This window comes from Jatropha curcas, chromosome 6 (assembly GCF_041381405.1).
Source record: "Jatropha curcas cultivar XTBG-Jc1 chromosome 6, XTBG_Jcur_1.0, whole genome shotgun sequence".
NCBI lineage: Eukaryota > Viridiplantae > Streptophyta > Magnoliopsida > Malpighiales > Euphorbiaceae > Jatropha > Jatropha curcas.
The window spans coordinates 25,357,238-25,374,106 of record NC_143156.1 but is presented as its reverse complement, the minus strand read 5'-3'; the positions used below and the strand labels follow the sequence as shown (position 1 = coordinate 25,374,106).

Here is a 16,869-nt window from a genome sequence, read left to right as displayed (position 1 = left end):
ATGCAATGCTATTTGGAAGCCTTTGATCTTTGGGAAATCGTTACTGAAGACAAACCAATTCCTCCTTTACCTAGAGATCCAACTCTAACTCAAATTAAACACAATTCAGATGAAAAAGCCAAGCGATCGAAGGCAAAAACACTTATCCAAAATTCTGTTGGTGAAGCTGTTTTTTACAGAATTATGGCTTGTAAAACTGCAAAAGAAGCTTGGGATAGACTGAAACAAGAATATCAAGGCAGCGATAGAACAAAACAAATGCAAGTGTTGAATTTAAAGAGGAGTTTCGAGGCCTTAACCATGCAAGAAGATGAAACTATTGCCAAGTATACTGATAGAATTTTTTTGATTGTCAACAATATTAGGCTACTTGGTGAAGATTTCCCCGACAGTCGAATTGTCAAAAAGTTACTTGTGACCCTTCTTGAGAGGTTTGAGTCAAAAATCTCTTCTCTAGAAGAGTCCAAGGATCTTAATAACATTTCATTGGCTGAATTGATGAGTGCTCGTCAAGCACAGGAGCAACGAAGACTTTTAAGGCAAGACAACACCATAGAAGGGGCATTTTCTATGCATAAACAGCATGCTGAAAAAAGCAAGAAGAGTTCTAACCAAAAGAATAAAGGCAATAAAGAAGGGTCCAAACAGGAAAAATATCAACCTTGTTCTCATTGTAAAAAAACTACTCATCTTGAAAAATTCTGTTGGTGGAGACCAGATGCAGTATGTGGCAAATGCAAACAACTTGGACATGTTGCCAAGGTCTGCAAATCAAAGAAAGATGTTCAAACCCAACAAGCACAAGTGGCGGATGATGTAGATGTGCAGGAGGAGCAAGCTTTTATGGCTTTCTGTCTTTCCAACGATGAACCGGAGGTACATGAAGAACGAGCTGTTGTTGCTTTTTGTTTTTCTATTGATGGTGCAGGTGATTTGTGGCTTATTGATAGTGGGTGCACTCATCATATGTGCAAAGATGATTTTGTATTCAGCACTCTTGATGAAACTTATAAATCTAAAGTGAAGGTGGGTAACGGCCAATATATTAAAGTTGAAGGCAGTGGTTCAGTTACTATCCAAACTCAATCAGGTCTAAAAACAATTTTTGATGTTTTATATATACCTAAAATCAGTCAAAATCTCTTGAGTATTGGACAGATGCTGGAAAAAGATTATTCTTTTGAATTTAGAAAGCGGAAGTGCACAATTTTTAATCCTGCAGGAGAAAAAATGTTCTCTGTAATAATGAAAAACAGGAGTTTCTTTATCAATTGGGAGGAAACTGATGAGCATGCATTTACTGGCACCACCTTGAGTAAATCAAACTTGTGGCACAAAAGGTTTGGGCATTTCAATCAGAGAAGTTTGTTGGAGATGAAACAAAAAGATTTAATCATAGACATGCCTACAATTAATCTCGTCGATCAAATTTTGAGACATGCCAATTTGGAAAACAAGCGAGGATGCCGTTTCCGAAAAAACAAGCTTTAAGAGCCACTCAAAAACTTCATCTCATTCACACTGATGTGTGCGGACCCATGAAAATTGCTTCCCTCAGTGGTAACAATTACTTTATTCTTTTTATTGATGATTATACCAGGATGTGTTAGGTATATTTTATCAAACTTAAGAATGAAGTTTTTACTATTTTTAAAGAGTTTAAAGCTCTTGTGGAAAATCAATGTAATCTCACAATTAAAATCTTGAGATCTGATAATGGGGCTGAATACAGTTCAAGCCAATTTATTGATTTTTGCAAAGCAGCTGGTATTGAACATCAATTCACTGTTCCATACACACCTCAGCAGAACGGTGTCTCTGAAAGGAAGAACAGGACCGTGATGGAGATGGCTAGATGTCTTTTAATGGAGAAAGAAATGCCAATGAAGTTTTGGGCAGAGGCTGTTAACACCTCGGTTTATTTGCTCAACCGACTTCCCACAAGAGCATTAGTGAACTTGACACCATATGAAGCTTGGTTTGGAGTTAAACCTTCTGTTGGCCATATTCGCATATTTGGCAGCATTTGTTTTTATCAAGTGCCAAAGACTAAAAGGGGTATGAACAAGCTGAAGCAACCAGAATTATGTGTGATAATATCTCTGCTGTTTCGATGGCAAAGAATCCTGTTTTTCATGGGCGAACCAAGCACATCAAGATTAAGTTTCATTTTATTAGAGAAGTTCAACAATCTAATGAAGTGTTACTTGTTACCTGCTCATCTGAAGAATAATTATCTGACATTTTCACAAAGTCCTTACCAAAAGAAAGATTTGAAGCTCTGAGGAAAAATATTGGTGTTTGTCGTCAAAATGCCATGGAGGAGTGTTGAAGTGCTGGCATTCTGTTTCATCAAATATTTTTCTGTTTTATCAGTTTTTAATAACATTGCTGGAGTTCCTAATTTCCAGCCTTAGAATCTCAGTTTATTATTTTGTGTTATTTGGAATCCATTATTTGAGGAGAATCTGTTATTTCAACTTATATAAATTCTCAATTACATTAAAGTAAAATACATCTTTTTCCTCTCATATTTTTTAATCTTTTAAATTTGTTTCTGCTGAAACTCTCATTAATTTAGCAGATACATTGTTTCAACAAAAGTAATTTCACATTATTCTGCGTTTAAGTCAATTATGGAATTTTTGCAAGTATTCGCGGACTTCAAGTGCAGGGTTGAAAAAAAGTTAGAACTGCACACATTGAGGTATTTCATTCTTCCATAAGCTCTTTTTCCTTTTCCATTTTCATTTCCTTTTTGTTTATTTATTTATTTCTGAATAATAGTTTCAAGAACTCTTCCTCTATTGCATGCATGCTATTGCTCACAAATGTTGCAAATTATATAAGAATGATATTGACGCCTGTTCTGATGTTATAGAGTATTTATTCTCCAATTCAATTCATTAGAAAGACTAGAAACATATTCCAACAAATTACTAGGATTTTGAAATCGTTAGAATTTGTGAGATTTATCTGGAGAGGTCTTTTGTAGTTCGATTCCAGAAATTAAGGCGTAGTAAATAATAATGTTGTTCTTCTTGTCTATGTAATCTGCTGTTTTATAGCAGCCTTTGTTAATGGAAAATGTAGAGAAAAGTGAAGAGGAAATTGGAGAGAATTTGTCAGAAACTCATGTTCATATAGAAAATAAAAATAAAAATCTTCTTTAATTTCATAGCTCAGTTCGTGTTCTGATCTCTCTCTATATTTTGTTTTCCTGTCCTCTCTAATTCCAACATATTGACAGTCTTTGAGAATTAGTTGTAGTTTGTACATTGAGCAGATTCTGTTGCTACTTATTACAGGTTGGAAGAAGCAATGGATTATTTAAATCCACTTGCTGAACTTGTTGCTAGACAAAGGAGGAAACAATGGCTATAAAGAAAGGCTTTTTTCAGTCGATGTGAGAATCTCAGAATAGCTGAAACTGAGGTCTTGAGCTACTATTTTTACCATTTGTGAAGTTGGAAAAATGAAGATGGAAATTTTTATTGTTTTTAATGTTGTGTGCATTTGAAATTTTTTTTTATTTTATATTTATCTTTCAATAGTTTCTCTCGGATAGACTATAAAAATGTTCATCTTAATACATCATTTCAGAATATCTTCTTAAATTGCAGGTGGATCTGCTAGGTGATAAAGTAGAAGTACTTTTATGTCTACTTGAGAAGATATACAATATACTGCATCAATATTCACCAGTGTTGGAACAGTATTTTGAGGTTAGACAAATTCTTTTTTCTTGATCTTCTGTTAGATGCCGATGTAAGATGGTTTTATCTTTATCTTTTGTTTCTGAAAGTTCCAGGATCTTGCTCATTATATTTTGCTTGTTATCATTGATGGTGTTTCTTCTCTGCTATGCAGGTTTCAGACATTTTGAATATGATCAGGAAAGAATTAATTGGTGAAGTTGGTGTGACCAGTGACATAGATTGTTGATTCTGGTTAGTATTTTGTGAACACTGATAGGAACTATCAAGAAATATCAATCAAATTGACAAGTATGAATTATATGATAGAACTGTCTTGTGCGGGGATTTTCTCTTGTTTTCAGTTTCAGTAGCTAGTTTTAGATATTTTAAAGCGAAATTGACTCCTTTTTCGAAATTGACTACTATCTTGTTTTGAAATTGACTCCTAAACTAAAATTACAGATATGGCCAAAAAGTAGGACAATTCTGTCGACATAACCCATATTTTGCTTTGACATTACCATTTGACACACCAGGTTAAAGAATTGGATTGTTCATACTAGGAAGGGAGAAAGCTCAATCCAATTCATCATTTCAACCAATAATTTCTCATCCTTTTCTCTCCTACCAATGCTGCCAGCAAGAAATCTAGCAATTCTATTCACTTCAGTCCTGCTCCTGTTCATTGTGTTTTGGTTTTTGACTCCCTTTCAGTTTTCATCAATACATTTTGATGGCCTTAAAAGTGCTTTTTCATGGCTACAACATGAAAAAAGCATCACTGTTGAAACTCAATACTCTAGTCAAGTTTTCCGAAGATCTGAAGCTGCATACTCTGCAAAAAACATTATTACAGCCTGAACCTCGAAAAATCTCCTCTTAATTCAGATAAACCAATCAACAATGAGAATGATGCTTCCAAAGCTCACTCTTCCCCGGAAAAGGAGGGCCTTGTCATGTCTCCCACTGCTGGTGATATGTATTACCTTGGTGAAGGAGTCATTAGTGAAGTTCATCATACAAAATGGCCACTAATTCCAGAAAAAGAACATAATTCCAACAATTTATCAGAAGCTGCTATATCCTTTGTACATGAAAACAGAAATACCACAAGTATCAGCCCCAACCAGTACTCTGATAAAGCTTTGAATAGTTTCAAAGCTCCTCCAGGTGCTGAAGGTAGTATGGGTATCCAATATGATATTGGTGAACTAAGGGCTCGCACAAAACTAGCAAACAATAAAATGGACGCCAATCAAGAGTTTCAAAGTCATGAGGTGCTCCCATCCGTAGAATTAGAATCAACAGATAATGGAACATCTCTCTACGCCTATGAAGAATCAACTAATCAAGAGTTGAACATTATTGAAGGTGTCTATGAGCAGAAGGAAAACGCATTGCACATAGTCCTAGAAGCAGCAGAAGTTCTTGATCAAAAAGCCTCCAATCAAGATAGTTTCAAAGTTCCGCCGTATCATAATGTTGAAATACATGATGAGTCATCATTTCTCTCCATCAATGAAAACCAACAGTTTGGAAGTGTTGAAGGTGAAAGGGGAGATTTTCATGACGAAACTGTGCTGAACACGCCTTCTACTGAGATGGAAGATTTTCAACTTTCTGACAGTGTTAAAGATAAAAAAGAAGATTTTCATGGTGAAGCTTTAATGAACATGCCTAAGATGGAACATTTTTATGATGAAACTGAGGTGGACAGGCCTCTCTATGAAATGGATGATATAGTTTTGAGCTAGGAGAACTTCAGTGATTTTGTTCTAGAGAACAAATATGTGGTAGTGACATTCTATGTGCCATGGTCTCATCAGGGAAATAGTCTGGCTTTAGAGTATGCGGCAGCTGCCTATATGCTGAAAGGCAAGGTGTTTTTTTTGTTAGGATTAATTCAAAATAATATTATTAAAAATATTTTGAGATTTCAATTTTAGTTAGTGTAGTTTTTCTGCATAGAATTTGATGCTTTTATTATTCGGATTAATGATTTTTAGGAATATTTTTAGGTCTTATTTGATTCACGTGGAAGCCTATAAATAGGCATATCCTTTTGTTAATTCAATGAAATGCAAAATATTGTTAATCATCTTGTGCATTTCCATTATTCCTTCCAAAAAACTCAACATGGTATCAGAGCCTTGGATCAGAACCTGCATGAGAGAAGTTCTCGTTCTGGGTCGTATCCTGGTATCAGAGGAAAAAACTCATTTTTGAGTATTGGAGAGATGTGCTCCAAGAGAACATTGGAGAGATGTGCTCCAAAATAAAGAAAGTGATGAGAGGTGCATCAATATTTAAAGAAAAGTGCTTCAAAAAAAAATAATTAAAATTCATTTGCTAGTTTGATGAGAAGTGCATCGAAATGATGTTGGAGAGAGGTGCTTCAACAAAGTTAATTGGAGAGAGGTGCTTCAAATGCTAGATTAAAAAAAAAAATTATTGTAATAAAAAAATATTATGTTTGAATTAAGAGGAAATTTTAGGATTAATTCAAAATAATATTATTAAAAATATTTTGAGATTTCAATTTTAGTTAGTGCAGATTTTCTGCATAGAATTTGATGTTTTTGTTATTAGGATTAATGATTTTTAGGAGTATTTTTAAATCTTATTTGATTCACTTATAAGCCTATAAATAAGCATATCCTTTTGTTAATCATCTTGTGCATTTCCATTCTTCCTTCCAAAAAATCCAACATTTTTGCTAGAGATGATTCTACAATGAAAAAAGAGTTAGACAAGGAACGACAAAATTTTTTGAGATCCTACTTTATATTTTTTCATTGGTGGAGTTCACATGCATACTTGTTATTACTGCCGTACAAGGTGAGTGTCTGGTTGGTTTTTGATTGATTTTTGATTGGCTATTCTATGTTTTTTTTCCTGAAAAATGTGAAACATAGGAAGAAAGTTCTTTAGTGTTGAGAAGATAAAGGACAAACATGTGTATACCATGCATTCGAAGAATTTTATTCTATATTAACAATATATATTTAAAAAATTATGTTAGACTCAATAAGCAAATCTGATCTCCTCTGGTCCTTCAAAGCCTTATCTGGAAATCATTGAAAATATGAGTTTCTCTCATATTATGTATAGTGTCAACTGACATATTGTAATTCTTGCTTTTCTTGTGCTTCTTTTATGCCTGTATTGTTAAAACACTATCATTCACATTTGCAGGGATGCTGTTGTGGGTTGGGTGAAGGAGAAGATGAATGGCGGTGTTCACAGCGTCACAGAAGTATTACAGGCACACAATATTTTGATGTCTGAATCTATGATTATTTTGGGATTCCTTGACGCTCTAGGGGTAATTATTGTTTACCTTAACCCATAAAATATATTGAACAGAGGTTAAAATTATTGTCTTTTCTCCATCATTTTATTCTATTTATGGTGGAGAATCTTATGGTATGAACATGGGTAATATATGCAAAAATTGACAGGGTCCAGACAGTAAGGCATTAGCTGCTGTCTCAGAGTTGGAAAATGATCTAATCTTCTATAAAACTGCTATTAAATGTGTGGCAAAGATGTTTCATATCAATCCAGAAGTCAAACGCCCAGCGCTGTTCATGATGCGAAAAGATGCTGGAAAGTTTATCCAATTTGGTTCGTTGAAACATCATCGCAATCATTTTTGAACTTGATATTTTAGAAAATTAATTATGTTCATTTTTTCAGATGGTCCTTTCACTAGATTAGCAATGGCCAACTTTGTATCCATTAACAAGTTTCCTTTGGTAACCACTTTCAATGTACATAATTACTTCCAGATTCTTGGTAATCCAATAAAACAGGCAAGATATTAAAACAAAGTTACTTGTTTTCTACATTTATGGAATTTCAGACTTCATGATTTTAATGCGTGTAATTTTTTTTTCAGTTATGGCTTTTTGCCCCTGAAGATGATTTAGAAAAGCTTATGTCCACATTTCAAGAGGCAGCAAAAGCCTTCAATGGAAAGGTAACTACAAAATATCTGTTTGGCAAAATTATGTGTTTTGATATCTGTTAATTGTTTAAACAATGTATAGCTGTTAGCTGTTTGAATAACTTTTCGTGAAAAGCTAAATGTTACATAGATTAACTTTTTATAAAACGCCATCTTAACCTCTAAAACTAGTTCAAATGCTATGTTAGCGAACACTATAACAAATATGTTGGAGAATGAGATTTTGCTAGATATGTTAGTTGAAAAGGGATGGAAGTCTTTGTTTTAAGGAAAAGAAGTATGGCATTAGATGAAGAGTTGGAAAAAGTTATTGTTGAGTTTTTGTATGAATATAGCTGCCAGGACAGATTTAAGAGTATGAGAAAAGAGAAAAAGAGAGAGGAGTTGTAAATGTATTATGCAGAAAAATGAAGAAGAAAAAAAGAAACAAATTTGTATTCCTTTGTGCTGTGGATTTTTGTCTTCGATGGTTAAATTTCTGTTGCCATTTGCTTTGAATTTTTAACTTTGAGTTCTTGTGAATGTTTATGCTTTTGATATCTCCCCTCCATTTCCATTTTCCAACAAAATAGCTATTATCAAAATGCTAAAACCTACTTAAAAAGCTATTGCGGAGCAGCTAAAATCAGTAGAAGATACGCAACTTATTATTTGTGTGTATTATATATATATATATTACATGACAATGAAAATTCATATTTTACTACCTCATCATCAAAGTTGATGTTGAAAATCTTCATAATGTAGCTCCGAAAATCTTTCCCATGCATAAATATATAATTTTTTTCTTGTTGACAAGGTTTCTAAATTTGTATATTAAACTGTCACGACCTGTTTCCGTGGGCCGGACCGGCTCTAGGGCCCAGGTAAACTTAAGGCCCCCGAGGCCCATAGTAAGCCTAAATTATCCTATCTGTCTACCTATCTTGCCCAATTAATTCATCAAAACAGTAAGCCTCAATCTCAATTAACACATAATATCTAACCAGGGCCTATTCACAATAAATTATAATCACACTATGGGCTTACTGGTTCACCTGCAGCTAATTACATAATATTTAATTTAGAGTGTAGTGTTAACAATAAGTCCAATAGTAATACACAACCCTATAACTGCGGAGTTCAATAATAATCTGATAATAGAGTAACTTATACATCCAAAATTAAATAACAGAAATATAAAATTTACATTTATAACTCTGCGGAGAAGATTGCAGAGCTTCAGTCAAATCAGCTGCTTCCTAGTACCTGGGAGGTTTGGAGAGAAGGGGGTGAGTTTTGCAACTCAGTAAATAATAATAAATAATACACACCACATACAGTCAAGCAAAATGCACCCTAGTATACTGAATGAACACACAACGGTCAATCATATGACATTACATCAGCACCCACAAACAATATTACCTTCAAATAATCACATCACGTGGAAATTAGTCAGTGGAGTCACCGAACCCCCGATGAGCCGTCCTCCCACATGGCTCATCCTCTCACATGTGCACCAGGGAGCCGATCCCCCATACTGGCCGACCGGTCTAATCCTCACTTGACCAGCTCTCTCATTATTTTTCCATTCTCTCTTTTCTTTTCCATACCAACAGAAGGCAACCCGGTGGTCTCCATCCAATCTAGATCATCAAGCGCTCACAACAGGAGGCCACCCTGCGGGCTGCAATCAAATCTAGATTTTCAGGTGCGCAACAACAAGCGGCCATCCTGTGGTTTCAGAATAAACAGAATTATCAGGTGCACACGGGGGCGCCCGATCTCCCATTTACCCGGCTAACAGAAACAGAATCAGGATCCATATAACAGAATCAGAATATAACAGAAATCAGAATCAGGATCCATATAACAGAAACAGTCTCACAAACCCATGGTGACCCACTTCATCCCAATTCCACACAAACAAGGCACAGTATATGCACAGCACAAGTAATCAAACAATTCTTTCAACGTATTACACCAAATCCATCCAAATATACAATTATACCATAAATAAGGTTTGTAAAAAAAAATGTTATGCAAATGCATGTTGATCTGCATTATTTATTATTACTCACAGTGATGGAGAGCGAAGTTCTAGCTTTGATTCTGTCCTGGAGGAGCACTAGATGGACCCGGGCGATCTAAGAAATTTAAGAATGACACAAAACAAAAGTAACTATATCAGATAAAGTATTTCTTTACCACTCTTAGAATTTTATTTTAAACTCTTAATTTTTCTACGTAATCTAATCTCGATATTAATTTCTTTTCTATAATAAATTTTATTTCTCTACCGAACTCTATTTTATTTATTTCTTCTGAAATCTATTTTATTTTCTATTATTTTCTACTCTCTGTAAATAATTAAATTTCTATAATGAATTTTATTTGCTACCGAAGTTCATTTTATTTCTACCGAAATTTCGGCAGCATCACCCCTAAAAATTGGATTATCCACCTGTTAAAATATCAACAATTTATCTAATAACTCCAAACCACACTGCCCATCCATCGGGCAATCAATCAATCAATTCAATTTTCTCATCCTCCATCTGAAAATCAATATCAACATTACCTTTAATTCTCAATTCTTCATTTCATTTCATTCACGATATTATCATCAAAATTCCTCAATAAATTAATCAAAGGATTTTAAGTGAATCAACATTTATATTATAAATCAATACTGAAAATTAAATGAACTTAATTTAACTACTCACAATTACTAAATTAAATTAACTAAATTAATTAACTACAATAATAAAATTAATTTAAGTAACTAAAATTAGTAGCATTAATTTTATTACCCCAAAATATAATCTTTTGTCGAATTTCGCTAGATCGGGGATTTTCACGCGTGCCAGATCGGAGAGCAGTGGCTGTTGGTGGTCGGAGGCACGCTGGAGCGGCGGCAGAGGCGCGATCTGTTGTGGCGGAGCAGCAGGGCACGGTGGTGGCGCAACAAGGCGGAGACTGTGCTGCTGCCGTGCGCTGCGCAATCTGGCAGAGGGCGGAGCTACTGGCAGTGGCGCGCGAAGGAGCAGTGAGGCGGTGCGACTGGCGGCGTGGAGTGGCGGCGAGGTGGCCCGCGAGGGCTGGGTGGCGCGCGACAGATCTGCTGTCTCTCGCCAGTCACACGCAGACAGACGCAGGGAAGAAGAAAGAAAAGAAAAGAAAGAAAGAAAGAAAGAAAGAAAGAACAAGAAGAAGAAGGGAGGAGGAGGCGCGGTGGCTGTGTCGGTGGAGTGGAGTTGAGGCGCTGGTGAGGGTGAGGAGTTGAGGTGCAGCGCTGGAGATAAAAAAAAAAAAAGGGAATTTTCTAGATGGTTTGGGTCAAACCGGTTCGATTCGGTTTGATTCGACCCAAATCTTTGGTTTTCATTTGGTTTTCGGCTTTTTCAATCGGTTTTCAGTTCGATTTCTCACAGTGTTCGCATTAAAATATTGAAATAAATTTCCAGGCTGTCGGTTTATTAAATTTAATTGGAAAATCTTTGAAAATAAAAAATTCAGGTTGTTTCATAAACAATTGTTTTTCCTATAATAACCTGTATGAGTGTTCATAAATGAATGATTTTTTATTAATATCTTAATAAATTATAAATAATTTTTATTGACTAAATTCTTAATATACATATTTTGTCAAACCATGCAAACAAAATGGAACAGAAGGAGTGTGTTATTTTAATATAAATTTAAGTTATGTAAATATAAAAATATAAAAATAAATTCTTATAAAGCAAAGTAAAAAACAAAATTGTAATCCAAGAATTGCATTTTGTTTTTAATTTTGAAGCTATTCAACTTATAATTGAGACATTTCATTTCTTCTAAATTCTTTTTATGATCGATTTCTCAAAAAGAACAAAATAATAATTAAATTCTAATTGATTTGAACATTTTTTTTTAATTTTTCAATTCAAACAAAATTACACTTGGTCTCACAGATTAGCTATGGAGTTGACTCTGGTCTAAGTCATGGCCATATATCATGTACTTTTTTTCACCAACTCGTAAGTTGCAATCATCTGGTGGTGGAGAGAATGTTGATGAACTAGAGGAAGAATAAAATTGATACTCAAAAATTTCTAGTTGCTTAGTATTGTGAATGCTATTCAAGTTTGGTTGAATGGTTAGGATATCAAATTTTTTTGGTCAGGGTGGTTCCTATTTTATTTGCTTTTTATTTTTTAGAGTAGTGGTCAAATTTTATGTTCAGGGAAAGCTGTATCTTTCTATGATTGATTGTTTAGCTTGAAAATTTATGAATTAATTTACTTCAATATCTCAATGAATTTGTTTAACTTTAACTGAAAATTTTCAATATAAGATATGGGTAAAAAAAAAAAAATTGTAAAATGAGGATACTAAACACAGTTAAAGCATGATAGCTTAATATGATTTTCATGCAAAAATAAAAAACACTCTCTATTTCGTGTTTTTTCTTGATGCAAATATTATATCACAACTCCTTTGGACCCCTTAAGCATGTATGTATGCAAATCAATTAAAAAATAAAAGAAAAAATTATTATAATAAAATTGGAATGCCATTGCAAGAAATCTCAAATTTAAGAATAAATAAGTTCATCACAACAAGTGATATGAAAAAAATCCATATATTAGATTTGGGTCAACTCTCCATGGAGTCAAAGGAAGTGAAACTACTCTAGTATTATTTATTTATTTATTAAACCATTATTTATTTATTTCTTGATGTACAAAGAAACAAATTCATCGTATCTCACAATATGCAATGAGCCAATGACCATAAAGTTTATTCAAGAGGAAGACTGGAAGAGGACTTTCGTAGGAAAAATCTTCATTCAGTGCGTGGTAATTACCTTACCTTTTTATGTAAAAGGGCAATCTTTTTTTTATTTTATTTTCCTTTATGTGAAAAGTTAGGCTATCAAATATGCTTCATCGTGGAGCGGGTTTGGATCATATTCTATTATATAAGTGTTCGACCTGCAATAACTTTGTAGTGAATTGAGTTGAATTCGAACATTATTAATAATCTATTAATGATTTTAGATATAAAGTTATACTTAAATCATACATTTATTAATTTAAGTTCCAACTCCAGTATTAACAAAAAAGATATTTCTTTTTTAAATAGTAATCAAGTCGAGTGTAAATAATTCGAGCATTCTTTGGAGTTAAACCTAAATTTGAATATCAGAATTCAATTCAACCCGAACTCAAATTCAACATAGTATTCAGTTGAATTCATTAAGCTACATATAGTCTAGTCAATCAGGTCAAAATAACTGTTCGTCGTTGAGAGAAAATGCACAATCAAAGTGTTAGTGGTTGTTATTGAATTCACTTAATTTGTTTAAACAATTTGCCAATCATTTCTCATAACTTCATCGTGTTATCAAAAATTCAATTTGAAAAACTAATGAAATCATTGAGGATTGTGTGATTCATCTTAAAAATTAAAAGAAATAGAAATAAGGGTATAAGTTTTTTAAAAAATACATTATATTATTTTTTATGTAATTAAATAAAACTATACATTATACTTAAAAATGGATATTATTTTAATATAAATTTAAGTTATGTAAATATAAAAATATAAAAATTAGATTCCTTATAAAGCAAAGTAAAATAACAAAATTGTACTTCAACAATTGCATTTTATTTTTAATTTTGAAGCAATCAAATATGATTTCTATATAAAAAAAAAGCGACATGTTGGGACAATATTTAGAGTATAAGATATGAGTAAAAAAAAATTGTAAAATAAGAACACTAAACACACAAATAAAACATGATAGCCTAATGTCATTTTCATGCAAAAATGAAAAACACTCTCTATTTCGTGTTTTTTTTTTTTTTTTTTTTTTTCAGTCTCCTGTTAAGGAGAATAAGAAAGTCATGTTATGACATCCAAAAATCAGAATTGGGTTAAAAAAAAAAAAAGGGTCATAATTAAGAGAATTATGAAAAGAATCGGATAGACTATTTATTGGACGGTTGCTTTGACAATTTATTCTTGCTTTGAATGAGTTTGTGCTAGGACTGACCACAAGTCCAAAAACCCTAAAGACAACAAATTAATTCCTGTGAAAGGTGTTTTACAAAAGTGTTCTAAAACCATAAATTATTTCCATTACTTATCTAACTTCACAGCCACAACTGTTTGCTATCCTTACAAGACAGGAATAATTCAAAAGCTTTGGATTGAAGTTACAATTAGAACTGGAAGACTCCATAAACCTTGGTTTTCTACCATCTAACTCTGTTTAACTGATAAATAATTACAAATTAGGAAAAAATTAGCAATTTCAATTTATAAGATAAAAATAACATTGACTTGCCTTCAGTTATTGATTTCAAAATGGTTGCATAACGCTTCAACTTTTCATCAAAACTTTCCTGTTCAGCACCACTTTGTTGCGTTAGTAATTCCTCCATAGTTATTCCAGGCCATTTTCCTTTTTGAACCATAGGTAAACTCTGCTGAAAACAATGTTAGACTATTTGGTTTAAGTTTGAAAGAAAAGTAAATGGGGGTGTAAACAAGTCGACCGGAGCTCCAACCCACCGAGCTCGAAACTTGATCTGCCTGAAAATTTTAGGCTCGAGCTTGACTTGAGACTTAAATTCAACTCGAAACATTTTGAATTCGACGTCAAGTGAGTCTACAATAAATATTATATATATAAAAGCTCAATAAGCTTTGAAGCTGAACATCAACGGTTTGAACTGTAAGTTGATTGTAGCCGAACTTTTTCAAATTCTTTTCAAGTCGAACTCCAACAGCTCACGAGCCAACTCAACAGGCAGGACAAAGGAACAAGCATGAAATTTTGGTAAAAAAATTCAAGATAAGAAGCTGAAGCATTTCAGCTGTAAGGGGTAGCTTCCTGAACTCATTATACATGTAAAATAGTGTAAATATCCTATAGTCAGGCAGCCATTGATTCAATGGAACACTAACATCAACTTTCTCCTTGCATCCAAGTAAATCACCCATGCCTATTTGGAATTGGAAGACAATCGTTATACGTGTCAAAATAATCTTAGCAAAAATAAATGTGAAAACTTATCAATACCTAAAAGACGACTAACAAAAGGTAAAACATCAAAGACTTCAAAATCATCTAATTGCTCTCCTTTTTCAATAAATATAAGAGGAGTTTCTGTTGCCGCGACACTGCATACAACACAATAAATTTACAATTAGTGTAGAGGTTTTTTATAGAGACTTCATCAATTACCAGTAGTGTACAATGGAATGTTTTTATGATGCGCTAACGATTTGATAACCATATATATTTTGTAGCTCCATGATGTTTCAGTCTATAGATATATCAAGAAAGATGTACAGTCTAATGAGACTACTACGAAATATCAAAAATTAAGTGAAACAAAATATGAAAATATCTTCTGGTGTTAATTGCACGAATAGAGAATGCTTTAGCTCCACCAATACTGCTATCCATAACAAATATAACAACATCCGGTTTCTGGAAGATATAAAAGATTAACTTTAATTAGCAATTTAATATAACAAGATAACAGAAAGTCACACACTTAAGAACAAAACTTATGTACAGTTGCTTCAGAAACTTGGCGCATTTCTTCGAAAAGAGCAGCTTCATGTTTATGATGCCCACTGATATCAATAGTTTCAAGAATTATAGGTTTTATTTAAAAATTGAAATTTTTAATAAATTTAATCTCATTTCTTTAAAACCCAACACTATCCTTTTTTTTTTTTTTTTTTTCTGATTCCCATCTGATGGAGCAGCTGCTACATCAGGATAAAAAATTTTGTAGAGAACTAACTTATGGTCATGGACAACTAAAAGATCTCAACACAAGTGAGCTTTTATTTCTTATTTTCTATGTTGAATGTGAAGCTTTCTTTCTGGTTAATTCAATAATAATTTAACATTTTTGCTCCGTTTGGTTGCCTAGGAAATGCAGAATTTAATTTTTCTAGTTGTTGATTGTAATGGCAAAGGATGCAATTTATGAAACTTAACTTTATTTTGACTCATTGAATACTTTAATTTATAAAACTTCACTAATTAAACACTTCAACTCGCAAAATCATTTTACTGAAAATTTCAATTTGAAAAATTAAATTCATTAAGGACTTATTAAATAGTTGAAAATTGTAAAATTGATTGTTTTAAAAGTTATATTAAAATATTGCATATAAAAACAGACAACAATAACTACTATATATATATATATATAAACGGGAATGAGAGGGGAATAATGAAATTTCCTATATTGTACTTGTAAAATTTAAGATACTCTAAAATAACTTTAATCATAGCCAATTAAAAAATTTTAAGATGAAAATATATATAATATCTCTATAATTTGATTGGATTTTTTTTAACTTTTTTTAATAGATAAATGCATATAGATAATTAAGTATTTGAAAACTTAAAATTTTGCTATTATTATCTTATTATGTCTAATTATGTTTTATTTCATTATATTATTATATAACGTATTAAAAATAATTTAATAATTTTAATAATTTATTATTATTATTATATTATTTTTATTTTTATTTACTATTATTGTACTTTATCTTCAACATTATTATTTTAAATGAATATGTGTAAATGTGAGGCATTTGAAAATTTTTATTTTTTTCACATTTATTTTAAATAAATATATCTAGATAATTAATATTTTGATTTAAAAAGAGTATGGATAAATTTCTTTAATTACAAATTGCGCTCTAATTTGGTTGGCCAAAAATAAGATAAAAATATTATTTTTAAACATCTCGAACTAAATTAATTATATTGATATCTTATTTAATTTAAATTATATTCTTTCTATTGAGGAATATAATTATATTAATAAATTTTTAAAATGATTTCATGATTTTGATTGTCTAAAAAATTAAAAAATAAAATTTATTATTATTTATAAATATTTAATTTGATTTATTTGATTATTTTGTCATTCTATTATTAAAGTATATTTATTTACTAAAAGAGATTATAGTAAAAGTTATTAACAAATATGTAATTTAATTATAAAATGTAAAATAAAAGGTATATGACGATTTGTACAAATCAATTTGATACTTACATAAAAAATAAAAGCAATTGACATGTAATAAAAACTATATGAACTAGTATCACTACAAAAAAAACCGTCATTTTGCGACTAACAAATCGATTGCAAAACGCAAGAAATCGGTCGCTAATCAAACTTAGCGACCGAT

General features: G+C 32.0%; 1 protein-coding gene and 1 long non-coding RNA gene across 2 annotated transcripts; one reads left to right on the top strand and one right to left on the bottom strand.

Moving 5' to 3' along the window:
* Nucleotides 1-6,425: 6,425 nt before the first annotated feature.
* LOC149495793 (protein disulfide isomerase-like 1-3) lies at nucleotides 6,426-7,765 on the top strand. The gene is made up of 6 exons (XM_089723257.1): nucleotides 6,426-6,536; nucleotides 6,894-7,023; nucleotides 7,160-7,325; nucleotides 7,398-7,513; nucleotides 7,600-7,680; nucleotides 7,751-7,765. Exons 1-6 carry the CDS (start codon nucleotides 6,508-6,510, stop codon nucleotides 7,763-7,765), a joined length of 537 nt encoding a protein of 178 aa, XP_089579383.1. The 5' UTR covers nucleotides 6,426-6,507.
* Nucleotides 7,766-8,693: 928 nt separating this feature from the next.
* LOC149495792 (uncharacterized) lies at nucleotides 8,694-10,942 on the bottom strand. The gene is made up of 3 exons (XR_016321138.1): nucleotides 10,464-10,942; nucleotides 9,732-9,797; nucleotides 8,694-8,916 (listed from the first exon to the last, which is right to left on the bottom strand). It is a non-coding gene; the product is annotated as an uncharacterized LOC149495792 (long non-coding RNA).
* Between the last annotated feature and the right edge of the window lie 5,927 nt (nucleotides 10,943-16,869).